General features: G+C 39.5%; 1 protein-coding gene across 3 annotated transcripts in view; it reads right to left on the reverse strand.

Annotated features, from left to right (window-relative positions):
* Positions 1-7,520: 7,520 nt before the first annotated feature.
* Positions 7,521-18,765, reverse strand: part of NFX1 (nuclear transcription factor, X-box binding 1) — a 71,434-nt gene continuing 60,189 nt past the window's right edge. For 2 of the 3 annotated variants that reach the window (XM_042837629.1, XM_042837648.1), the window contains exons 22-24: positions 16,683-16,828; positions 13,161-13,262; positions 8,247-11,504 (exon numbers count right to left, since the gene is read on the reverse strand). In XM_042837629.1, coding sequence (XP_042693563.1) covers positions 11,429-11,504; positions 13,161-13,262; positions 16,683-16,828 — 324 coding nt within the window. In that variant the 3' untranslated portion in view covers positions 8,247-11,428. Of the gene's footprint in view, positions 7,660-8,246; positions 11,505-13,160; positions 13,263-16,682; positions 16,829-18,765 lie in introns of those variants that run through there. The other variant, XM_042837640.1, reaches the window with a different exon arrangement.

Below are 18,765 nucleotides of genomic sequence, written 5' to 3' on the forward strand. Positions count from 1 at the left end.
GGGTTCACTCTTTGGATTGTACAGTGGGCCTCCTAGAACTGGACTATTCATGCCTGACCAATCTGGGGCAGAGATATGAGGTTGGATGGACAGAATGTGGTTAAACATGGGACTGGCCACCAACCCCTACATTCACTGGGAAACGATGAATCCAACACATTCATCCAAGTTTGATGGACTGAGGACTCACCATCTGAGAACATCACCCACTGGTTACATCAGATATTGCAGCATGCTAAACAAAAGACAATGTGGGCAGCTGCATGGAGACTGCCCATACAACTATCTGATATTGTCCAGGTATGCTGAGTCTGCAATGCTTGCTCCAAGATGAGACAGACCTTTGCCTGAAACAACAGCCCACCTTGCTAGAGAACACAATCCTCTCCAGCGATGGCAGGTCAATTACATTGGGCCCCTCCCTTGGTCTGATTGGGTGAGATATGCCCTGATCTGCATCGACACTGCAAGTGGGCTACTGCACACCTATCCAGTGCTGAGAGTGAATCAGGCATATACCATCAAGGCACTCATCAAGCTGACGGCTGCCTATGGGACACCTCAAGTCATTGAGAGCGACCAAGGGACTCATTTTACTGGCACAGTGGTACTACACAGGGCCACAGGCACAACACAATATTGAGCAGTGATTCCACCTGCCCTATAATCTGGAGGGATTACTGAATGTTATAATGTTGTAATGATATTCCTAAGGCTGCCATGAAGGCAGACTCTCAGACCTGAATGAAAGGACTAGAGATGGCAGACCCAGTGCCCTGAAGATGCTACAGACAATGTGGGCCTCCTTGTTTATGATCCCAATTACAGGCACCAGTAATTAGGTAAGATCCCAAACTGACAATGAAAATAATCTTCTGCTCCCTTCTCCCAGAACCTAGAACCATGTACACATTGAATAGAATGGCTTTGGAAGGTGCAAGTAGCACCTCAATGGTGTGGCCTACCTGCACCTTGGGGAAGATTACTGGAAGTTGGTGGATCGATAGTCTCCCCAGTAATAGGTATACAGCCTGCAGACATTGTGGGCAATGCTCTGGTTTTCATTGTTAAGGGGACCTTAATTATGTCTTATGTCCCTGTGGCAAATCATGATACCTTCCCCTTCTGGTACCCAATATAGTCATGCAGCTCTATATCAGGCCAAAGGGTATGGTACAGATGGCCAGGACGTGCCCCAGGGCAAGCTGAAGTTGACCCAGGACAGGAACACAGCCTGTATTGTGCTGTGGAAGGCAGACCTACCCCTTCTGGTATCTCTGAAACATCTAAGTTACTCTCTGTGAGTCTCTTTGAGTCCACAGGATCACCAGGAAGAGCAAGGTGACATGAAGATGCTCCAGTTCACTGTAAGATCAGTGTGACACCTGGTGGTGGACTGAATGGGACTGATGGAGTGAGCCAAGCCTTCCCTGGTCTGAGAACTACGTGCCTTCAGGAGAACCATTGAACACTGACCCACAAATGAATCTCAACCAAGAACCAATCATCAGTCGTCTTATATTTCATCAATCTACACCACAACAATTGTGACAAAGTGTCATGGTGTACTGGATCATGGTTTAATGGAAAGGGCTTACCTTCAATCATTGGTTCATGCCATGAAGGGGTGGAGTGTAGCAGAAATGCAAAGTCATGGCCTGAGGCAGTGATTGAACACCTTGTAGGAAGGCAGGGCCAACTGAGTGATTGGAAGGGGTGGAGCCAGTATCCACCCCTTCCCAGACCTCAATTAAGAGTTGGCAGTGGAGGTGACGGCATCTCTTGCTGGATATCCCTGCCTACCCGAGGCCTTCATTTCCTTCTGCATCTGTGGCTGCTGCGTTTGGGCTTGTTCTCATTTGCTGTAGCTGAAGACTTTGCCACAGTGCTACTATCGCAGTACTTTCCATCGCATTACAGCATTACGCCAAAGAATACGTTCTGTGGGTGTAGCGGTACAGAAGTGGGCTGAGGAAAATCACCAAATGGTGGCACCATCTGCCTCATAATCTGACAGAAGCAGGGCCTGGTGGAGTGGCATAATGGCATTCTAACAGCTGCTCTGAAGATTAACCCCCAGTCCCCGCAGGGTGGACCAAATCACTGCATGAGATGCTGAGAGATTTAAATGCAAGAGCCAGAGACGGCTGACCCAGTGCCCTGCATGTATTATAAACAACTTGGGCCTTCCCACCTAGGATCTAAATTAAGGGAAACAATGTATGCTTGAAACCCCAAGTTGGTTTGCTGAATAATACTCTACTCCTCACCTTGAGCCTGGGAACTGCAAGGTTAAGTGGCTGTGGGAGGTGCAGGCAGGATCAAAGAGGAACAGCCTACTTGCATTGTGAGGGAGGTGACTAGAAAGGAGGGGGGTCAGTACCTCCACAAGTATTTGGCACATGGACCCCAGAGGAGAAACAGTGATTGTACTGCTTTGGCAGGTCCAAACTCCCTCTCTGGTGCCTGATAGTCATCCAACTCTCAATAGCAGGTCAAAGGGAGTGGTTCGAAGGGCCTGGGCATTTCAGGCAGAAATATTGACCTAGGGCAGTACTACCGCTTGTGTTTTTACCTTTGGAGGGTGGACTTCCCAATTTGTACTGGTTAAACATTTGTTTTACTCCAAACATCTGTGGCCCACAAAACCATCAGCAGGAGCGTATCACTGACCTCTGATATGCTGCGGTGCCGCTGCAGAGTCGTCATAGCGTTCTGCACTGCAGTGGCACCTGGTGGTGGAATTTCTTGAGGAAGAAAAATGGGAAACATCTAGTGAATAAATCCTGTAACAACTCTGAGCCTTGTGTGTGATCCTGCAACAACTATGAAGCCTGTGCACACAAGTGAACTGATTTACAGACCTATGTGTATTACATACAGGAATTGTTTATATCGTAATTGCGGTGTATGGGCTTATCTCCAAATGTGCCCAATTGCTGTTTGTGCTGTGAAGGGGTGGAGTGTAGAGGAGCCGTCAGATCGCGGCATGAGCTGGTGGCTGAGCACCTGGTGAACAGGTGTGTCTGGCCCGGGGAGCACAGGCAAACTGTTTGTACTGCGCTCCTCCTGAGACCAGAAGGGCTGCACCCAGGGTGGAGGCACCCTGTGCTCATGAAAGGGCCAGCTGCTAAAGGAAACGCATCTCTTGGGCCTGCCTTGCTTCCTGAGGAATGCTGTGTAGCCAGAGAGCCCTTTTACCAGCTGAATGAGTTCAGCGCTTCTTTCTACATATGAGCACTGGCCTGCCTGTGAGTACTTTGCTTTACCAAGAACCTGCCAGAAGCAATTTGCTTCTTTGTGAACAGAACAACCATACAGCCAACTTAGCTATCTCCAGACTTTATTTATCTGCAAACTAACTGGAACTAACTTTATCAGTAAAACAAAAACTGCAAGTTTTGTCACTTTCCTGTGTTACAAAGTTTAATAGTTCAAGTCTTAATACAGTTAATGATGAAAGCGAAGTTTATTGGCTACTTATTCCTGCCTAGAACAACTGCAGGGGGGCAATTGATATTTCTCAGTAAACAAAAGCAAGTCAAGTTTCTCAGATTAACACAGCGATTTAGAGGGATAATTACATGAAGTTGTAGTGGGTCTTGCAAATAAGCTTTTGATGTAGCAATAGTCCAATTTCCAATGCAGGAACTGATGCCTGGATATTTAAGCAGTTACAGAAATAACCCCAAAAACTGTTCAGTCCAGGAATGAAAAAAATGGCTCAGAATAAGGTTAGAATAAATATTTTCTATTACTAAAAAAATGAAATGTCTGGAATGATGAGTTCTGCAAGTAGATTATATGGGGTGCTAAAGGTAATTAACATAGTAGAAAACCAGGTAAGTTTATCTATCAGCTTAGTCCTGGGGGAAATTAAAGGTATCGTAAGTACATCAGCCTGGTCAAAATTCCATAATTTTCCCTGTAAGCTTAAACTTAAAGAATTTAAAAATCATTACAGCCATCTCCAGTCCTGCTTTTCCTGTTCTTGTAAGTCTGCAGCAATTACTGACCATAAGAAGAAACTATGATGTTCTGGGGTAGATGCAGTCTGTGATGGCAATTGAGTAGGACAGCATCCACACAGGTTGTGCCAAACTTGCAAAATATTCTTTCTTTTAGTATGTTATGCCTTTAGATAAGAGTGCAGTGGGAAGAAGCCACATTCCTTCCAACTGGCACTGCAGATTAAAGGCACAGGTGATGTACTTAGAACTGTAAAGTCTTAAGGTTCTGTAGAGATGTAGACTGTTCTCTGAAAGAACGCTTTTCATTCTTTCAGCTCATCACTGCTACATAAAAGATCCTTAGCTGGAAAGTACAAATGTCTTAAGTGTCACTCCCATTCTAGAAATTCTGTTTTCTCTAAAAATACATCTTTTGATACTAAGGCCTTAAGTATGTTAGGATTTATTTCCTGTGTTTATAGATGTAGTGTATTTGTATATTTATATTTAATCGTATATTTATATTTAATTGTATGTTTATATATACACTCCCAGACATGTGGCCCATATGTCTCACTATAATTCCTGTTAGAACAAGGGATTTTAAAGTTGGGACAAAGTTGATTGTTTATCCTCTCAAAATCAGGAAAGCAGAGGCAAGTAATCTCAGAGAAAGGTGCCAGAAATTACTCAGACTGCTACAGATCTATCCTTTAAACACAGTCTTTGTGAGCCAGACCTACCCTCACAGTTGGACAGGACAAAAAAGCAACATAGGTGGACTAAGCTTCTTATGGAAAAGACTGCACAGAATAAGACTGGGAGGAATGATACAATATCTCTGGCTTGAATGGGCAGAATGAGTGACTTATGGGCTGTGAGAATAGGAAACCTGAGAAAGCAGAAGGAATATCTGAAACCTTAATCTGAGTGGGGACAGGGAAGCAAGGGAGAAGAGTTGCATCTGTGTCCGTCACATAGACTCTCCCGAGTTCAGTTACCTCTACACCCTTCTGTTGGTATTCCTGAAGCACATAGATTCCACCACTAGCCTTCCAGCTAGGCTAAGTATCTGCCATTTCTCAGTGTCATTTGACCACAGGACACAGCTTATCCTCTGGAATTTATCCTTATATTTCCCTTCCTCACAGGGTCAGTTGGGTTTTGATCAAAAACAAAAGAGTAGAGGTGGTGCGCACAATAGACTGCAACCAGAAGAGCTCACTGCCCACATCTGGGTGACCTCCATCTTCTTTCTGCTAGCCTATTCTCTATTCCTATCTGTTTCTGGATCATCCAATTGCTCCAAAAGTTAAAAACAAACCATATGTAATATAATGACACGTGTAATCTGTCAGGTCAGCCTTAGGACATTTTTGCTGTTTAACTTTCCCACAGCCATAAAAACCTTTCCAATTTATTGGATCATGCCAACTTCACCAAAAGTATTCTTGGTTATAACTGAAAAACTGTATTTCTGTCCATCTTTTTTTTGGTTTTTATTGTTGACTGTAATCTATCCAGATGGCTGATGGCCAGACAGCCAGATGGTGTCTGACCTTGTTCTAGTTGCTGGACCAAATCAAGACGCTGTTATTCTCTTCCTTCCTAAACCACTGAATTGCAAACACATTCTGTGTCTTCATTACTCTTATTTGATGCTTGTAAGGCCACTATATTTGTAAGCCCACCATTTAGTTGATGTAATGCCTTCCAGCTTAAGAACTGCTATCCTAGGAACTAGGCCTGTGAACAATGAATATTCTTGAAGTCACAGATGACTTCTTTGAAGTGCTTGTGAGTACCTAAAAACCAGGGACATCCTGAATGTACCATCCAAAGGTTTCTGACTCAGGTGGTTAGAAGGGATCTCAAGAGTTGATCTGGTCGGCTTACCTGCTAAAAGAACGTCCACTTATAACGGACTGCTCAGGACCTTGATGGACTAGAACATTTCTGGGCTAACTCTGTGTTTTACCATCTTCATGGTAAAAAAGACTTTGCGGTTATTTCTTGTGTTTCAGCTTGTGCCCATTTCCTTCCATTCTTCTACAGTGGAGTCTTGCTTTATCTTCTCACTCCCCTCTGCTCAGGCACTAGTGGTCACAGTAAGATCTCCCGAGTCTCCTGAGGCTGAACAAACCCAGTGCCATCACCTCTCCACGAACGTCCTGTGATCAATCTCCTGACCACCTGGTGACTCAGTTTGACCAGGTCTCTACAGTACTGGGAAACCTACAGCTATCTATACCCAACACCAGAAAGATCACAAGTGCTGAATAAAAGAGAGCAATCACTTAGGCTCTGGCTAAGTGCATCCTACAACAGTAGGATGTTATCTGCCTTTGCCACAAGGGTGCACTGCTAGCTTAAGTTCAACTTGCTAACCACCTGGCACAACTTCCTTTGCCTCCAGTTCTTTTTATACTACATTGACTTCTAGATAACTTGCATAATTTTGTGTTCATTCCCGGGCTTTAACTACATTTATGATAAAAACTAGAATAATTCCTCTTAGTCAGAACTGGAAAAAAATGGGAGAGCTAAAAGATAATAATTACAATGAAATCATTGTTTCAGCCATCAGTCATCATTCTTAAGATCTAGATGTCAGCAAGTAAGACGTTGCATGCCTTCAATAAAGTTATCAGAAATAACAATTAATAATCTTCTTCAATGAGATTTCAATGGTGTCAATCTAATTCTTGCTTAATTATTGCCTACTTCAATAGAAAATTATTAGAATTGCATAAACTTTTGACTGAAGTTGTTGAATAATCCCTCCTAAGCAATCACACAGACTTAATTAGAAACTTATTTGGTATTTATTTATTTGACACAAAAATACTGAATTTAAGCACCAGCCTAAATCAGTACTTATCCAGGAGTTACGGAGCTAAGACTTTAATTTACACTTCCTGAAACAGCATTTATTAATATCTGTGAGGAGGTACCTAACTTACCATGTAAGAAGAAAAGTCTGAGACTCCCTGAATTGCTTGTTGAAGACAACAAGACCTTCAAGTGCCTTGAATGGAAAGCACAATCCTTACTACGTTGTTTGACAGGGAACTATCCATTACATTCAAACACCAGTTTTCACCACAGACTTTTATTTGCCACCACAACTTAGATTTCTTCAAAAATGCTCCCTAGTAAAACACGTGAACTTATGTTAAGTGTGATTTTTAAACAGAGACAATTCTTTTGTTCTCATCTCCTACAGGAAAACGTCAGACTAATACACATTTTTTCTTACAATGGTTATTAGTTTTGTTTATTACAGCTTCTCATAAAAGAAGCCCTCCAGCTCCTGAATTAGAACAAATTTTCTATACTTCCAGAGAATAAAAGGCAGATACATCAAAAGACTGGACTTTAGAAGCTGAATCATTTACTAGGTGGCAGTTCCTGAACACAACTTCACAAAAGGATATGAGGGCAAGCAAAACAGATATCCATGCAGGAGATATCTGTTGCCCCTCCTTTATCTCACTAGGGCAAGCAGCAGCAGGTTTGGGATTTTCACACGGAGTATTAAAAATGCTGATGCCTGCTTATCTTAACTTGGTGATGGAAGTCCTTGAGACTGGCATAAAAAGCAGCAGGTGGAGGAGTCTTGTGGCAGCAGAACAATCCTGTTTTGGCTGATGGCTGTGGGAATGAGCAGAAAAACTGCTCCAGAGCAGAATCTTGAAGGCCACAGTGCCTGGAATGAGACTTTGCTTCATTAGCCATGAAATTAATATTAAAGTTAACATCCCGCTTGTATGACAATGACCTCTTAGAAGAACATGCTAAATAGATATGACTGTAGTGCTCAACTCTCTGCCAGATCATGTTAAACATCACCCAATACGGGAAACAAAGAAGGTTTAGGATATAAGGGGAAGTATGTCATGGGTTGCACAGTGAAGAGGAAGAGAAAGAAGAAACTGAAGGAGAGAAAAGAGCTAAGAGAGGGGAAGCTGTGTTCCTCTTCTTCCACCAAGACAGGGACACTTTCTTTCTAAGCATTACATCTCACCTCTTGGAGAAGACTACCTGAGATATCATGTTTTTTGCTAGCATTATGATCATATATTCACACTACTGGCAGCTAGTGCATTTATCAGCTGCAATACCCAATGTGTTATGTCTACCCCTTACATAAATCTGTTCTTTTTGAACGTTTGTGAAACTGCCCAGTGAAAGTCCTGAGGAGACTCTGTCAGACAGACTTTTGTTAATCTGTCCCATTAAAGTCCTGAAGGGACTCTGACAACTCTGAAATACCAAAACAGAGATTGCAAACAATTTAAAGCACAGAACTTTCAATTTACTTTTATTTCAGCTTTATAAAGAAGGTCATTTGACACCAATAACTTCAAAAAATAAACAAAAACCCAACCAAGTCAAATAAGAATCTTTCAACAAATAACTTATAATTGTTCTAAAACACTTTTCTTATTTTGCTTATTTCATTAGGTGGCAGATATTGTACAGAAGTGCCACAGAAACCGTGGTACTGAGGTCCACTTAAGCATCCTACACAATTTTAGGTTAAACCCAAGCAGTTAATACTCAGAGCACTTTAAACACATTAAACAATATAGGTAATATCACAGCCAAAATGCAAAAATATCTGTTTTATACACAATTTTCAAAGCGCTTCATGAAGTTGCATGAATTCTAACTTACAGCACAAGTTATTTCAAAGGATGCTTACTGCAGAACACCTGCACCAAGTAAGTTTACAAGAAACAACATCACTCTGCGGGCTGTGGAAAATGGTTAGTATATTCAAGCTCAAGTCTTGGTTACCGTGACATCAGTAAAGATTTTGCTTCTGACTTCACTGATGCAAAGATTGCTGTTATCCATCACTTTTCTGTCAGATAAAGGTGTAAAGGTCTGCTGAAGGAGTTACAAAATAGCTAATTGAAAATTATTTCCATGAGGCACGCGTGCAGTAAGAAGTTCAAAACTACTGGCTTTAGTACTATTCCATGTGAAAGTCACAGACACTGCAGCCAAAGCACATGAGAACAGAGAAAACACCTCTGTTATACATTGCTGAGCTCCTTTTTAAGGCCATGTTACTGTATTCTAGGAAGAAAGACATCCACACTTATTCCTTTTGGTATCATCTCCCTAGATGTATGGTAGATATGTAGTATCATGTTTCAACCAAGTTATTGAAACCCATTGCAAACCAAACGTTTTTCCACGTGTGACTTGATGCATAACTACAGATAAGCTCCAACAGCCATGATTTAAGATGCTTAATATACATATCTACATAAAATTTTTGATATTCATGCAGTTAGATGTATAGTGATGAGTATGACTTCTCAGTATGAACAGATTCAGTGTAGTTACTAGTTTCAACTTGAGAAGCTAAAGATACCTGGGCTTTAGTAAGAACAGTAGCAGAATACTTGACTGCTGAAGTGCATCTCACCAAGTTCATATTTTTATGCCAGATGTAATTTGATTTTAAAAAAAGGGAGTATAATGTTATGGAAGCCTTTTAAGTTTTGTATTTCAAATCAGAAGTACAGATGAGAAGCATCAGCTGCATTCACTTCAGTGTGGGTGAAAAGTTAACACGCTTCAGCCTTATGCTGTTTAATATCAACCAAATCAATTAGGTGTGGTTTTGTTTTTGATGATGCTTTCTTCATACCTACAGTATGCCAACTACATTGGAGGGATGTGATACACCTTCAGCTTACCAGACAAGTGACAGCTCCTGTCCAGATCAAACCTCTGCAGTGTAACTACGTACATTCCCCCTGTTGGCAGTTACTAGCTTGGAAATACTAACATAGCTCTGAATTTCTAGACCAAAATTACCCTTTGTCTAGCCACGGTGAGCAGGCACTGCAAGTACTGGGAACAGATACACTCCTCATAATGATGGGATTTGAAGAAATAAATTACTGAAAAGATGCCAAGCAACTTACTTCTTTCACTGAATATAGCAAAGTGCTACACTTTGTAGGATCAAACACTAATTTGCTTAAAAAAATAAGGGCACTATAGGCTTTGTCAATTTATCTTTCATTTCTGTTCACTAAATGTAATACAAAAAATGCGAAAATAGATTTAAACCACTACATGCAAATTAAAAGCTCAAGAACTGAGAATCCTTCTGGTAACTGTTCTTATAACAGAAGCATATTTGAGGCATTTAGAAACATTTAAGTCGTCTTATGCAAAATAATAAGCACAAAAATTTGCAGTAACATGCATTTTAATTCTGAAAAGGTTTTGGAGGCAGATGAGGTGAATTTGCTGCTGTTTCATATTTCACAATCTCATATCACTGAGAATGAAACGTAGCCACAGAATTCTTCACACTTAAGGCTCACAGTTTCATGACTGACTCCGTGAATCTAAGCACGGGTTGCTGCCTTGCATTGTCTTGGCAACAAAAGTTAGAGCTGTGCCACTTCTGATCAGACTTACAGTTTTCTCATCCACCCCACCTCATAATCTGGAACAAATCCACCCTCTGTGAAATTGCTTCTTACACCAGACACTCATGGCATTTTGTTCACGGCATTTCCATGCAAGAAATATCTCCCACTGGCAAAGAGCTCAGACAAATGTTCTTAGAAATTTTACAAATATTGCTCTGACTCTAAACACATTTAGCTCAAACTTCACATATTCCCTTGAGCTCTCACAGTACAGAAGAATATTACAAATAATGAACAAAACCATGCAAAAAAAAAAAAACCCAAGTCCACCAAACTAACTTATCTAAATAAAACATGAACCAAATAGAACACTAAAATAACAATATTAAATATTATCTTGTTTGGTGTCTCAAATAACAGCATCAGTAATTTTCTTGTCTATTTTTTTAATGTCAAATTTGAGACACAACAGAATAAACCTTAATTTTCCACCTTCCTCAAATCTTTTTTCTTCAGATACCAAAAGAAGTCTGTGCTCTTGTGACATCTAAAGTGTATATTCATAGTTAGTGACTAAGTTTCATATTTCCTTGCACACAGAAGAGTAACTCAAATCCCCAGATTCACCACAGTAACAAGGAAGTGAATTAATAACATCAGAAAATGCTTTTAGAATATTCCCATTAATGTTTTTAACAGATTATTCCTGGTTCATTCTAAACTGCATGAGATACATCAAAATAAATCTGTAAGAATTATTATTCCTATTACCCAAAATAATGTTTGACAATTTTCTTTCACTTTCAAGGCATTGATGAAAATTCCCATCATTCTGAAAGCATATTAGATTAAAAAAAAAGTGCAGAAAACCCAGCTTTCAAAGAAAAAAATAAAAAATGGTACAACTGTTAGGTACAATGCACTTAGGTAAAGTATTGCAATCCAGCCTCAGTTGTTAAACCATGGATATGTTGGACAAGCACTCATTTGACAAGTAACCAAAAGCACCTTCTGCAGTAATTTAGTATCTTCACCTGTGAGCTTCTGTGCCGTAATTCTACATCAGTGACATCAGTCCTGGACATCAAAGTAGTCAATTACTGGCTCTTCTTTTAGTGGTTTGGACAAACCGCTGCTTCCACTATTCCTGAAGTTATAAGAATAGCAGATATTATTCACTGTGCACGAGAAACGAGACAGAAGTAAACTGAAATCACAAATTCTCATAATGTCTCAGGGTGCACTTGCACACTGCATTGGTAGATGGCAGTTCTAAATTATATTCTAATAATTCTGTTGGAAGGGCTGGAGCCTGCCTTCACCTCTCCTAGATCCCACTGAAGTGCTGACTACCAATGGGGAAGGATTTCTGAGATCGCTCCTCTTGGAGTCTTCTCAGCGAGCCCAGGACAGGGGTAGGCTTCCCATCCATTGTTCTTTGGTGTGATTACCTGTTCAGCCTAACTTTCTTGTACATTTCTAAATTATAATGTCCATATATTCATTGATTACACAACTGACCACAAGCCATTTCCTCATGCCAAGAGGGAGGACGTAGAAGAAAGTGGATAGAAGGAAGAAGACGGTTTTAGTTTCCTTTAACTTCCACTGCTCCAGTCTGTTATCAACAGACAAGTTAATCTACCCTGACATATTTTGCATGCCATTGTAACTGGTGAGTGATCTCCATGTCCTTATCTCAGTCCACAAGCTTTTTTTCCCCATAATATTTTCTCCTCCCATCCTTCTGAGGAGGGGGAGTGAGAGAGCAGGATGATGATGCTTAGCTGCTGTCAGTGTTAAACCACAATATGGTAACACGAAATCTAAACACTGTGAAGACTTTTGCCCTAAGACAGTACAAAGTCCTACAGCAGATCTTGTTACATAATTCTAAAGAAGTTTTATTTCTATTTAAAGTAAATAGTGAAAGTCCTTTGCAATTTTGTTACATAACTCACTTTGACTAAGGTCACTGAAGACAAAAATCCTGCAGAATTAAGTGGAAATCAAAGGTAACAAACTGTAGAAAATTCATATTAAGTTACACAGTGAAACAGTTTTTTTCAGACATGTGGCTTGCTCTGATGCTGAATTCTAAAGCAATTTACATCTTTCTCAAAACAGCCTACTACGTATTTCAGCAGCATCTATTTAAGATGCTACTTAATAGCTCCTGCAATAGTTAGTGCAGAATTAACTTGTCCCTTTCTCCAAATAGTTTTTCAGGGGACAAGGATTCAAGTGCTATTGTGGAAATAACTTGGGGAAGAGCCCTTAAGAACAAATATGTACAAAGAATAAGCCACCTACTGAAAATATTCCTAACTATGAGATGCCTACAGGTGCCTGAAGCTGGCAGGTCATACAAAGTAAAGACCGTTCTATTAGACTATGCACTAAGAAGCCCTATATACTCCATCTTAAGTAGTTTTCAGTATCTGAGAAAAACACAGTTCCCATTTATCCAGCTGTGGGACTACTATATCCACTAGAGGAAAAATACACATACTCACTGTTCAAATACATAGCCTCTGAAACATCCATACCTTCTTAACTGCCTAGTATTTATATAAAGATTAGATCCACAACATTTGTTTTATTACTGCTTTTATGTCACATGGTCAACTCTACATTTTGTTAACACTTCATTTCATGTTCACTTATAGAAAGAATATTAGTGCAGGCTGAAAGCTCCAAAGTATCACATGGCTTGGGAAAAACGAAGACCTGGGGATTATAAAGTTGAAGTCAACACCCTTTCAAATAACTGAGCACAGAATTTTTGAAATAAATTTCTTACTTATCTGTTTGTTTGTAATGAGGAATAGGAGGTGGAGGCCTGCTCTTCATTTCTTTATCCAGCACAGAAGTTAAGGTATTGCTTGGACAAATGGATTTCCCTCTAGAGAAACAATTGAAAAGGTTACTTTGTTAAGTAGGGAGTTACATGCATTAAGAAATTAGGGGAAAAAGTTATATTTAAAAGCAGTGGTTGTGATGTCAGTGTTTATATCTGCATTTAATCTATAAAAATATTTAATTTTCATAGAATCACAAAATATTCTCAGTTGGAAAGGACCCAGAAGGATCACTGAGTCTAACTCCTGGCTCCACACAGTACCACCTAAAAATTAAACCATACACCCAAGAGCATTCTGCAATGCAAGGGCCACCCTTTATTAACTGCAAGACTCACAAACCTTCTACTACCAGCATGCTTCCCATTCACAGACTCTTATTCATCATTGGGGGGGGAGGGGGAAGTAAACTGAATAAACTGAAATTTTTAAACCTTGTCTAGGTCAGTTTTTTACCCTTTCTGCAGCTTCCTCCTAACCCACACTACTGGCATTTTAAGACCAAACTATTTAGCAGCCATGGTATACTAAACTACAATGCTGTCCTGTTTCTATATGAATGCCTCCTCCTCTAAGGAATGTTTGACTGCCTTCTGTGATGTAGAATCTCCTCTCAATACCATCTGCTAATTACCTTTTATATGGAGAGTTAGCTTGGCCTCTCCATTTCAGAATAGGTGAATAAATGCTACTTCTTGTCTATTTACATTACATTCTGTTCAAACTATTTACATTACATTCATAACTTAATCAAAATCATAGAATCACAGAATTGCTCAGGTTGGAAAAGACCTTCAAGATCATCAAGTCCAACCACAACCTGACCATACTACCCTAACTCCGACAACCCTCCACTAATTTACCCCCCTGAGTACCACATCAAATGGTTTTTGAACACATCCAGGGATGGTGACTCAGCCACCGCCCTGGGGCGCCTATTGCAGTGCTTAACAACCCTTTCTGTACAGAAGTTTGCCCTGATATCCAACCTAAACCTCCCCCAGGGGCAACTTAAGGCCATTTCCCCTCGTCCTGTCAGCAGTGAGAAGAGACCAGCCTCACTCTTGTTGTAATCACCTTTCAGGAATCTGAAGAGAGGCTTTCCCTCAGCCTCCTCTTTCCCACTGGGAAGAAACATTTGTTTGAATGCCTACTTATGACTTTATCATTTGACATAACGTTAGCCTTCCCCATACTTCCATTCTCAAAAATACCATTGCATTTGAAACCACTAGCATACACACAAATAAAATAGAGGATTAATAATGATATTTTCAATTAACATATATGCACTCTAAGGTTGTTTACTTTCATATATAGTAAGTCACTGACTTTCTGGGAAACCCAATCCACAGTTGTTATATATTGTATGAACCTTCTTCCTGGTAATTTTATTTGCACCTGTTATCTTTTCTGGCAAGAGAAGAAAGACAGAGGATGCATTCTGTACTTGGGCTATGATTTCAGGACACCTTAGTGATAACTCTCCAGTATGATTCCCAAAAAGTTATCTCTTACTATTCTTAACAGTCTTATATGAAGACTGCTCCAAAAGTAGTGTTTCCTGTTTTATTATGCTGTCCCATGATATTAGAGGCAGATGTTGGTGGGATAGCAATAGAGGTTGAACCTTCCTGCCAATATTCCACTACATTTTGTTTTTTGTGTGACAGATGGTAGGCAAAGGGGCAGTCTGACAAAATGGCATCTGACACGGATGTGCACATAAAGCAAAGGAGTGGAAATCAATTCCTCGGTGAGGATAAAATGCACCCACTGACATTCACTGATGCTAGCTTAACGTGTATGAAGATCAAATTGTGGATGTTAGCACACTGAGGTGGTGGATGGTGTGTTTCAGCAGTGGTGACAGTGGGTTACTGCCACTGGTACAGTCTTTATGGTGCAAGCAAGCTCTTGTTCATTGCTGGCAAAAATGCATAGCTAATGGTGGTGACTATGCTGAAAAACTGTTTTGTAGCTCAGAATTTGGTCTATCAAGTAGCATTACTGTGCCCTTTGTATCTTTAGTAGTTTCCACGGAAATAAGTAAGGCAGAGAAGCCATGGGTAAGGGAAGAACACTAAGCACAACATGTAACAAATTGAATAAAACCAGTTGAGCTTTCTGTTAGCCCTGCAGAAGAAGCTGTTGTGAAATACTTAAATTTGAAACCTGAGCTATCGCTTATCTGAGGTGTCAATGACTTTTAATGTCTTGAAGAGAACAAAGGAAAAGACAATGAAAATAACTTTTGGATGAATCCACTGAAGAAACATTGCTAGGCAGCTGAAAAATGTTCCCAGTAGAGCACTCACTGTCATTAAGAACATGAGAAGTGAAACTGTAGCATGTTCGTTCTGCACTGCATGCTCTTCCCTAATAACACAAGGGAAGGATCAAACGTGCAGCTTCTCCTAGCACCACAGAAGTCTTCCCATGCTAAATTTGCAGCACATGACACCTTTGCTTTTAAAGCATCGTCATCTATCCCATTCCTTTCTCAACACTTCATCCATTTCTGCATTAATTTCTCATCATCCCCCAGCCTCTTTCCTTCTTCTTAAGTAAGCTTTTTCAAAAGTGATTCATCTTATCAACCTCCATTAGCAGAAACGTGGGTTCACGGAGGGAAATCTTACAGAAATGTCCCAACTCCATCACAAGTACTCAAGATTCTAGCTATGCTACCAAACCAGCAACAGCCTCAGAAGCAAATAATGGCACTCTCATAGCAGGAAAGGTAAAAAAATATTATTATTTTTATTATTAACTATAGTCAATATCTATAGCTAGAAACTAGTTAAACTGGTTGTTAAAGAACCACAGTTTGACAGTTCTAAACTAAAAACTGATATGTTAAACTAAATAAACCACTCAGTGATAAACAGAATCAAGAAAGTCATGCTTTCTCCAATACAATAATCTTGCTTCACTTCTTCTACTATGAACTTCCTTTTACAGGCCCTCTCCAAGTATCGCCAGTTTTGCTTAGAAATCTCTTGCAGTAACTCCATCTCCCTTTTTGTCTTTTGTCTTGAGAGAGGATAGGAATTCCTGTGGCAGATTCAGATGGAGCAAATAAGTTCCAATAGCAAGCTTCTGCAAAGAAGGTGCAAATTTGGAAGTGAATTCTCTATCCAGCCGTTAATCTCCATGAAAATTTATCACATTTACTATCTTTGACACTTCTCTCAAATTTAGCTCATGACAAAAAGAAAGTAAGTTAGTGCTGAGACAAGCTTTCAAAAATGTTGTTTTCCTTGCTTTCTTATTTTTAAACTGGGTTTTCCAGAAGATGTACTCGATGATGAGAAATAGAAGTCTATCAAACTATCAATTGAAAACTGCACTTAAAATTTTTAACAGAAACTACTGCGTGTTGCAAATTGCACTGCAAATAAAATCATCCAATTAAGTGATAAATCATACACAGTTTCTAGAAAACAGAATTAATTACATACTTGACAGCAGTGATAACAACATTACGCTTTGGCTCGTTGTCATAGCTCACACTTTCAATGCCATAAACCTGAGCTAATTCGTGGATGATTCTGCGGTGATCTCTGTTCATTGGTGGGTAACAATGACTCTTCTTTGTGTACTTGCCCTGAAGTCAAAAGAAAAAATAAATATGATAAGGTTCCCCTTTAGCAAAGAAAGGCAGGGTGTGAGGAGGAAACAATGAAATGAGAAAGGCTGCTTCTACCTTGTAAATTTTGCCATTGTGATGAAAAGTACTACAACAAAATGCTAGTAAATCAGTATTGATAAAAACTCATCTAAAAATGACAATTTAGTTCTCACCTCAAAGCATTAACACATGTAAGTATGTACAAATTCTGAATACAGCCTCTCTCCTTACACCCCAAAGAAGCAGGACATTTTTTTCTGAATTCTCCTATTTCAGACTGCTTTCTTACAACGCAGATACTGCAGATTGCTATAAAGGTATCAAATTTAGTTATCACTTCCCTGTACCAAAGCAGCTGTTCATCTGCAAAATCTGTCACGTCATAAAGTCTATCATTATAGACTTGATCATTATAGACCTTATCATTAAAGTAGTTTTAATTTCAGTTACCCGAGACTGATGCTTGATCTGACATTGGCTGCTACGTAGTAAGAAGAAAACAAAAAAAAAATTGTGCCTCCCTCCTAATGGGTGGTGTGATTTAGTAACATCATATAAGACACTCAATACTTCAGTCTGTCTCAATGACTCAAAACACCCTGTTTCAGCCTTTGCCTAATTTGTCACCTAAAGGTATCACAGGATTTTAGGCCTACAGACAGGATTCAAGGGGAAGATAAACTACCAGTTTCAAACAAAGTTTGAGTCAGGGATTGCTAGAGAATTCTGAACATGTACAAGCTTACGGGACTGGATGCAGGGCATTTAATGACACTAAGAGACCAGAATCATCTTTGAAAGGTTGTGGAGTCTGGGGTATGAACCTAACGATTGGAAAAAAAATGACTGTTGTGCCTATGCTCAGGAAGAACAAGAATGACAACAAAAACTACAGACTGGCCATCTGCACAAAGCATTTTAGGCACATGAAGTAGAAGGTCCTTGGGAGCAGCCAATTTAAGAAAGCTTTTCACAATTTGAACAACCTGGTCTGACTTTATTGTTGCTTCCTACTACAAGGAAGAGTTTGCACTAGATGACTTCTTTAGATCCCTTCTGATCTGAATGATTCATAGGTTCTGACAACCTATACTAGACGTTCAAATAGAAACATTTGATTAATACATGTTACAGATTGCAGAATGAGAGTTACTCAGAGTTACATCAAAAAGTAGCCACGTTACAGATGACATAAGTAGTCTTTTCTAAATCACCATGATGCAGAAAAGCTCACTTCAGAATCTATAAAAGGACAATTTTGATCAATCTTAAACCACACAGAAATGTTAGTTCAAGTCTGATTTGGTATTGCCAGAAGTAACTTTGATGCAGCACTGTGTACTCTTTATTTTCTGATAGTACAGGAAACTATTATTTTAAACTTTAACTGGTTACATTAAGCAAAAGAATAAATGCTCCTAAAAATTATTTAAACTGCAGAAATCAACACACAGAAATATCTGCCTCCTCTCAAACTGTAAATTATGAATAGTAAACAGACTTGAGATTGCGGTCACTCTTTTCCATGTTTATTACTTTTAAGAGTAATTATATGCAATCAGGATAGAATCTTTACTTATCAATAAACAATATTAAACTACTAGCAACTACAACACTTACAGGTTCTAGACAAATGTTTACATGAAGTGAGCTCTACAATTCTGCACCTATTTATGACTTCCTTTAGAAAAGTCGTAATAATTCTGGACTCAAGAAAAATAACATCAGAATTTCTTCTTATATGCAGACAGAGCTGGATGATATGAATATTTTCTGGCTTGTATGCTTATATACATCAACAGTGACAACTCTGCTGTACTAGATTAGTGCATACAGGTGAATCTAAGGGAACTGATGTTCACGAGGCAAGCAAAGTCATAAAATGACAGATGAGTTTAATGGTATTAATGTGT

Source organism: Centrocercus urophasianus, unplaced genomic scaffold, assembly GCF_019232065.1.
Source record: "Centrocercus urophasianus isolate 14NV4802_14NV808 unplaced genomic scaffold, USGS_Curo_1.0 seq_11, whole genome shotgun sequence".
Taxonomy (NCBI): domain Eukaryota; kingdom Metazoa; phylum Chordata; class Aves; order Galliformes; family Phasianidae; genus Centrocercus; species Centrocercus urophasianus.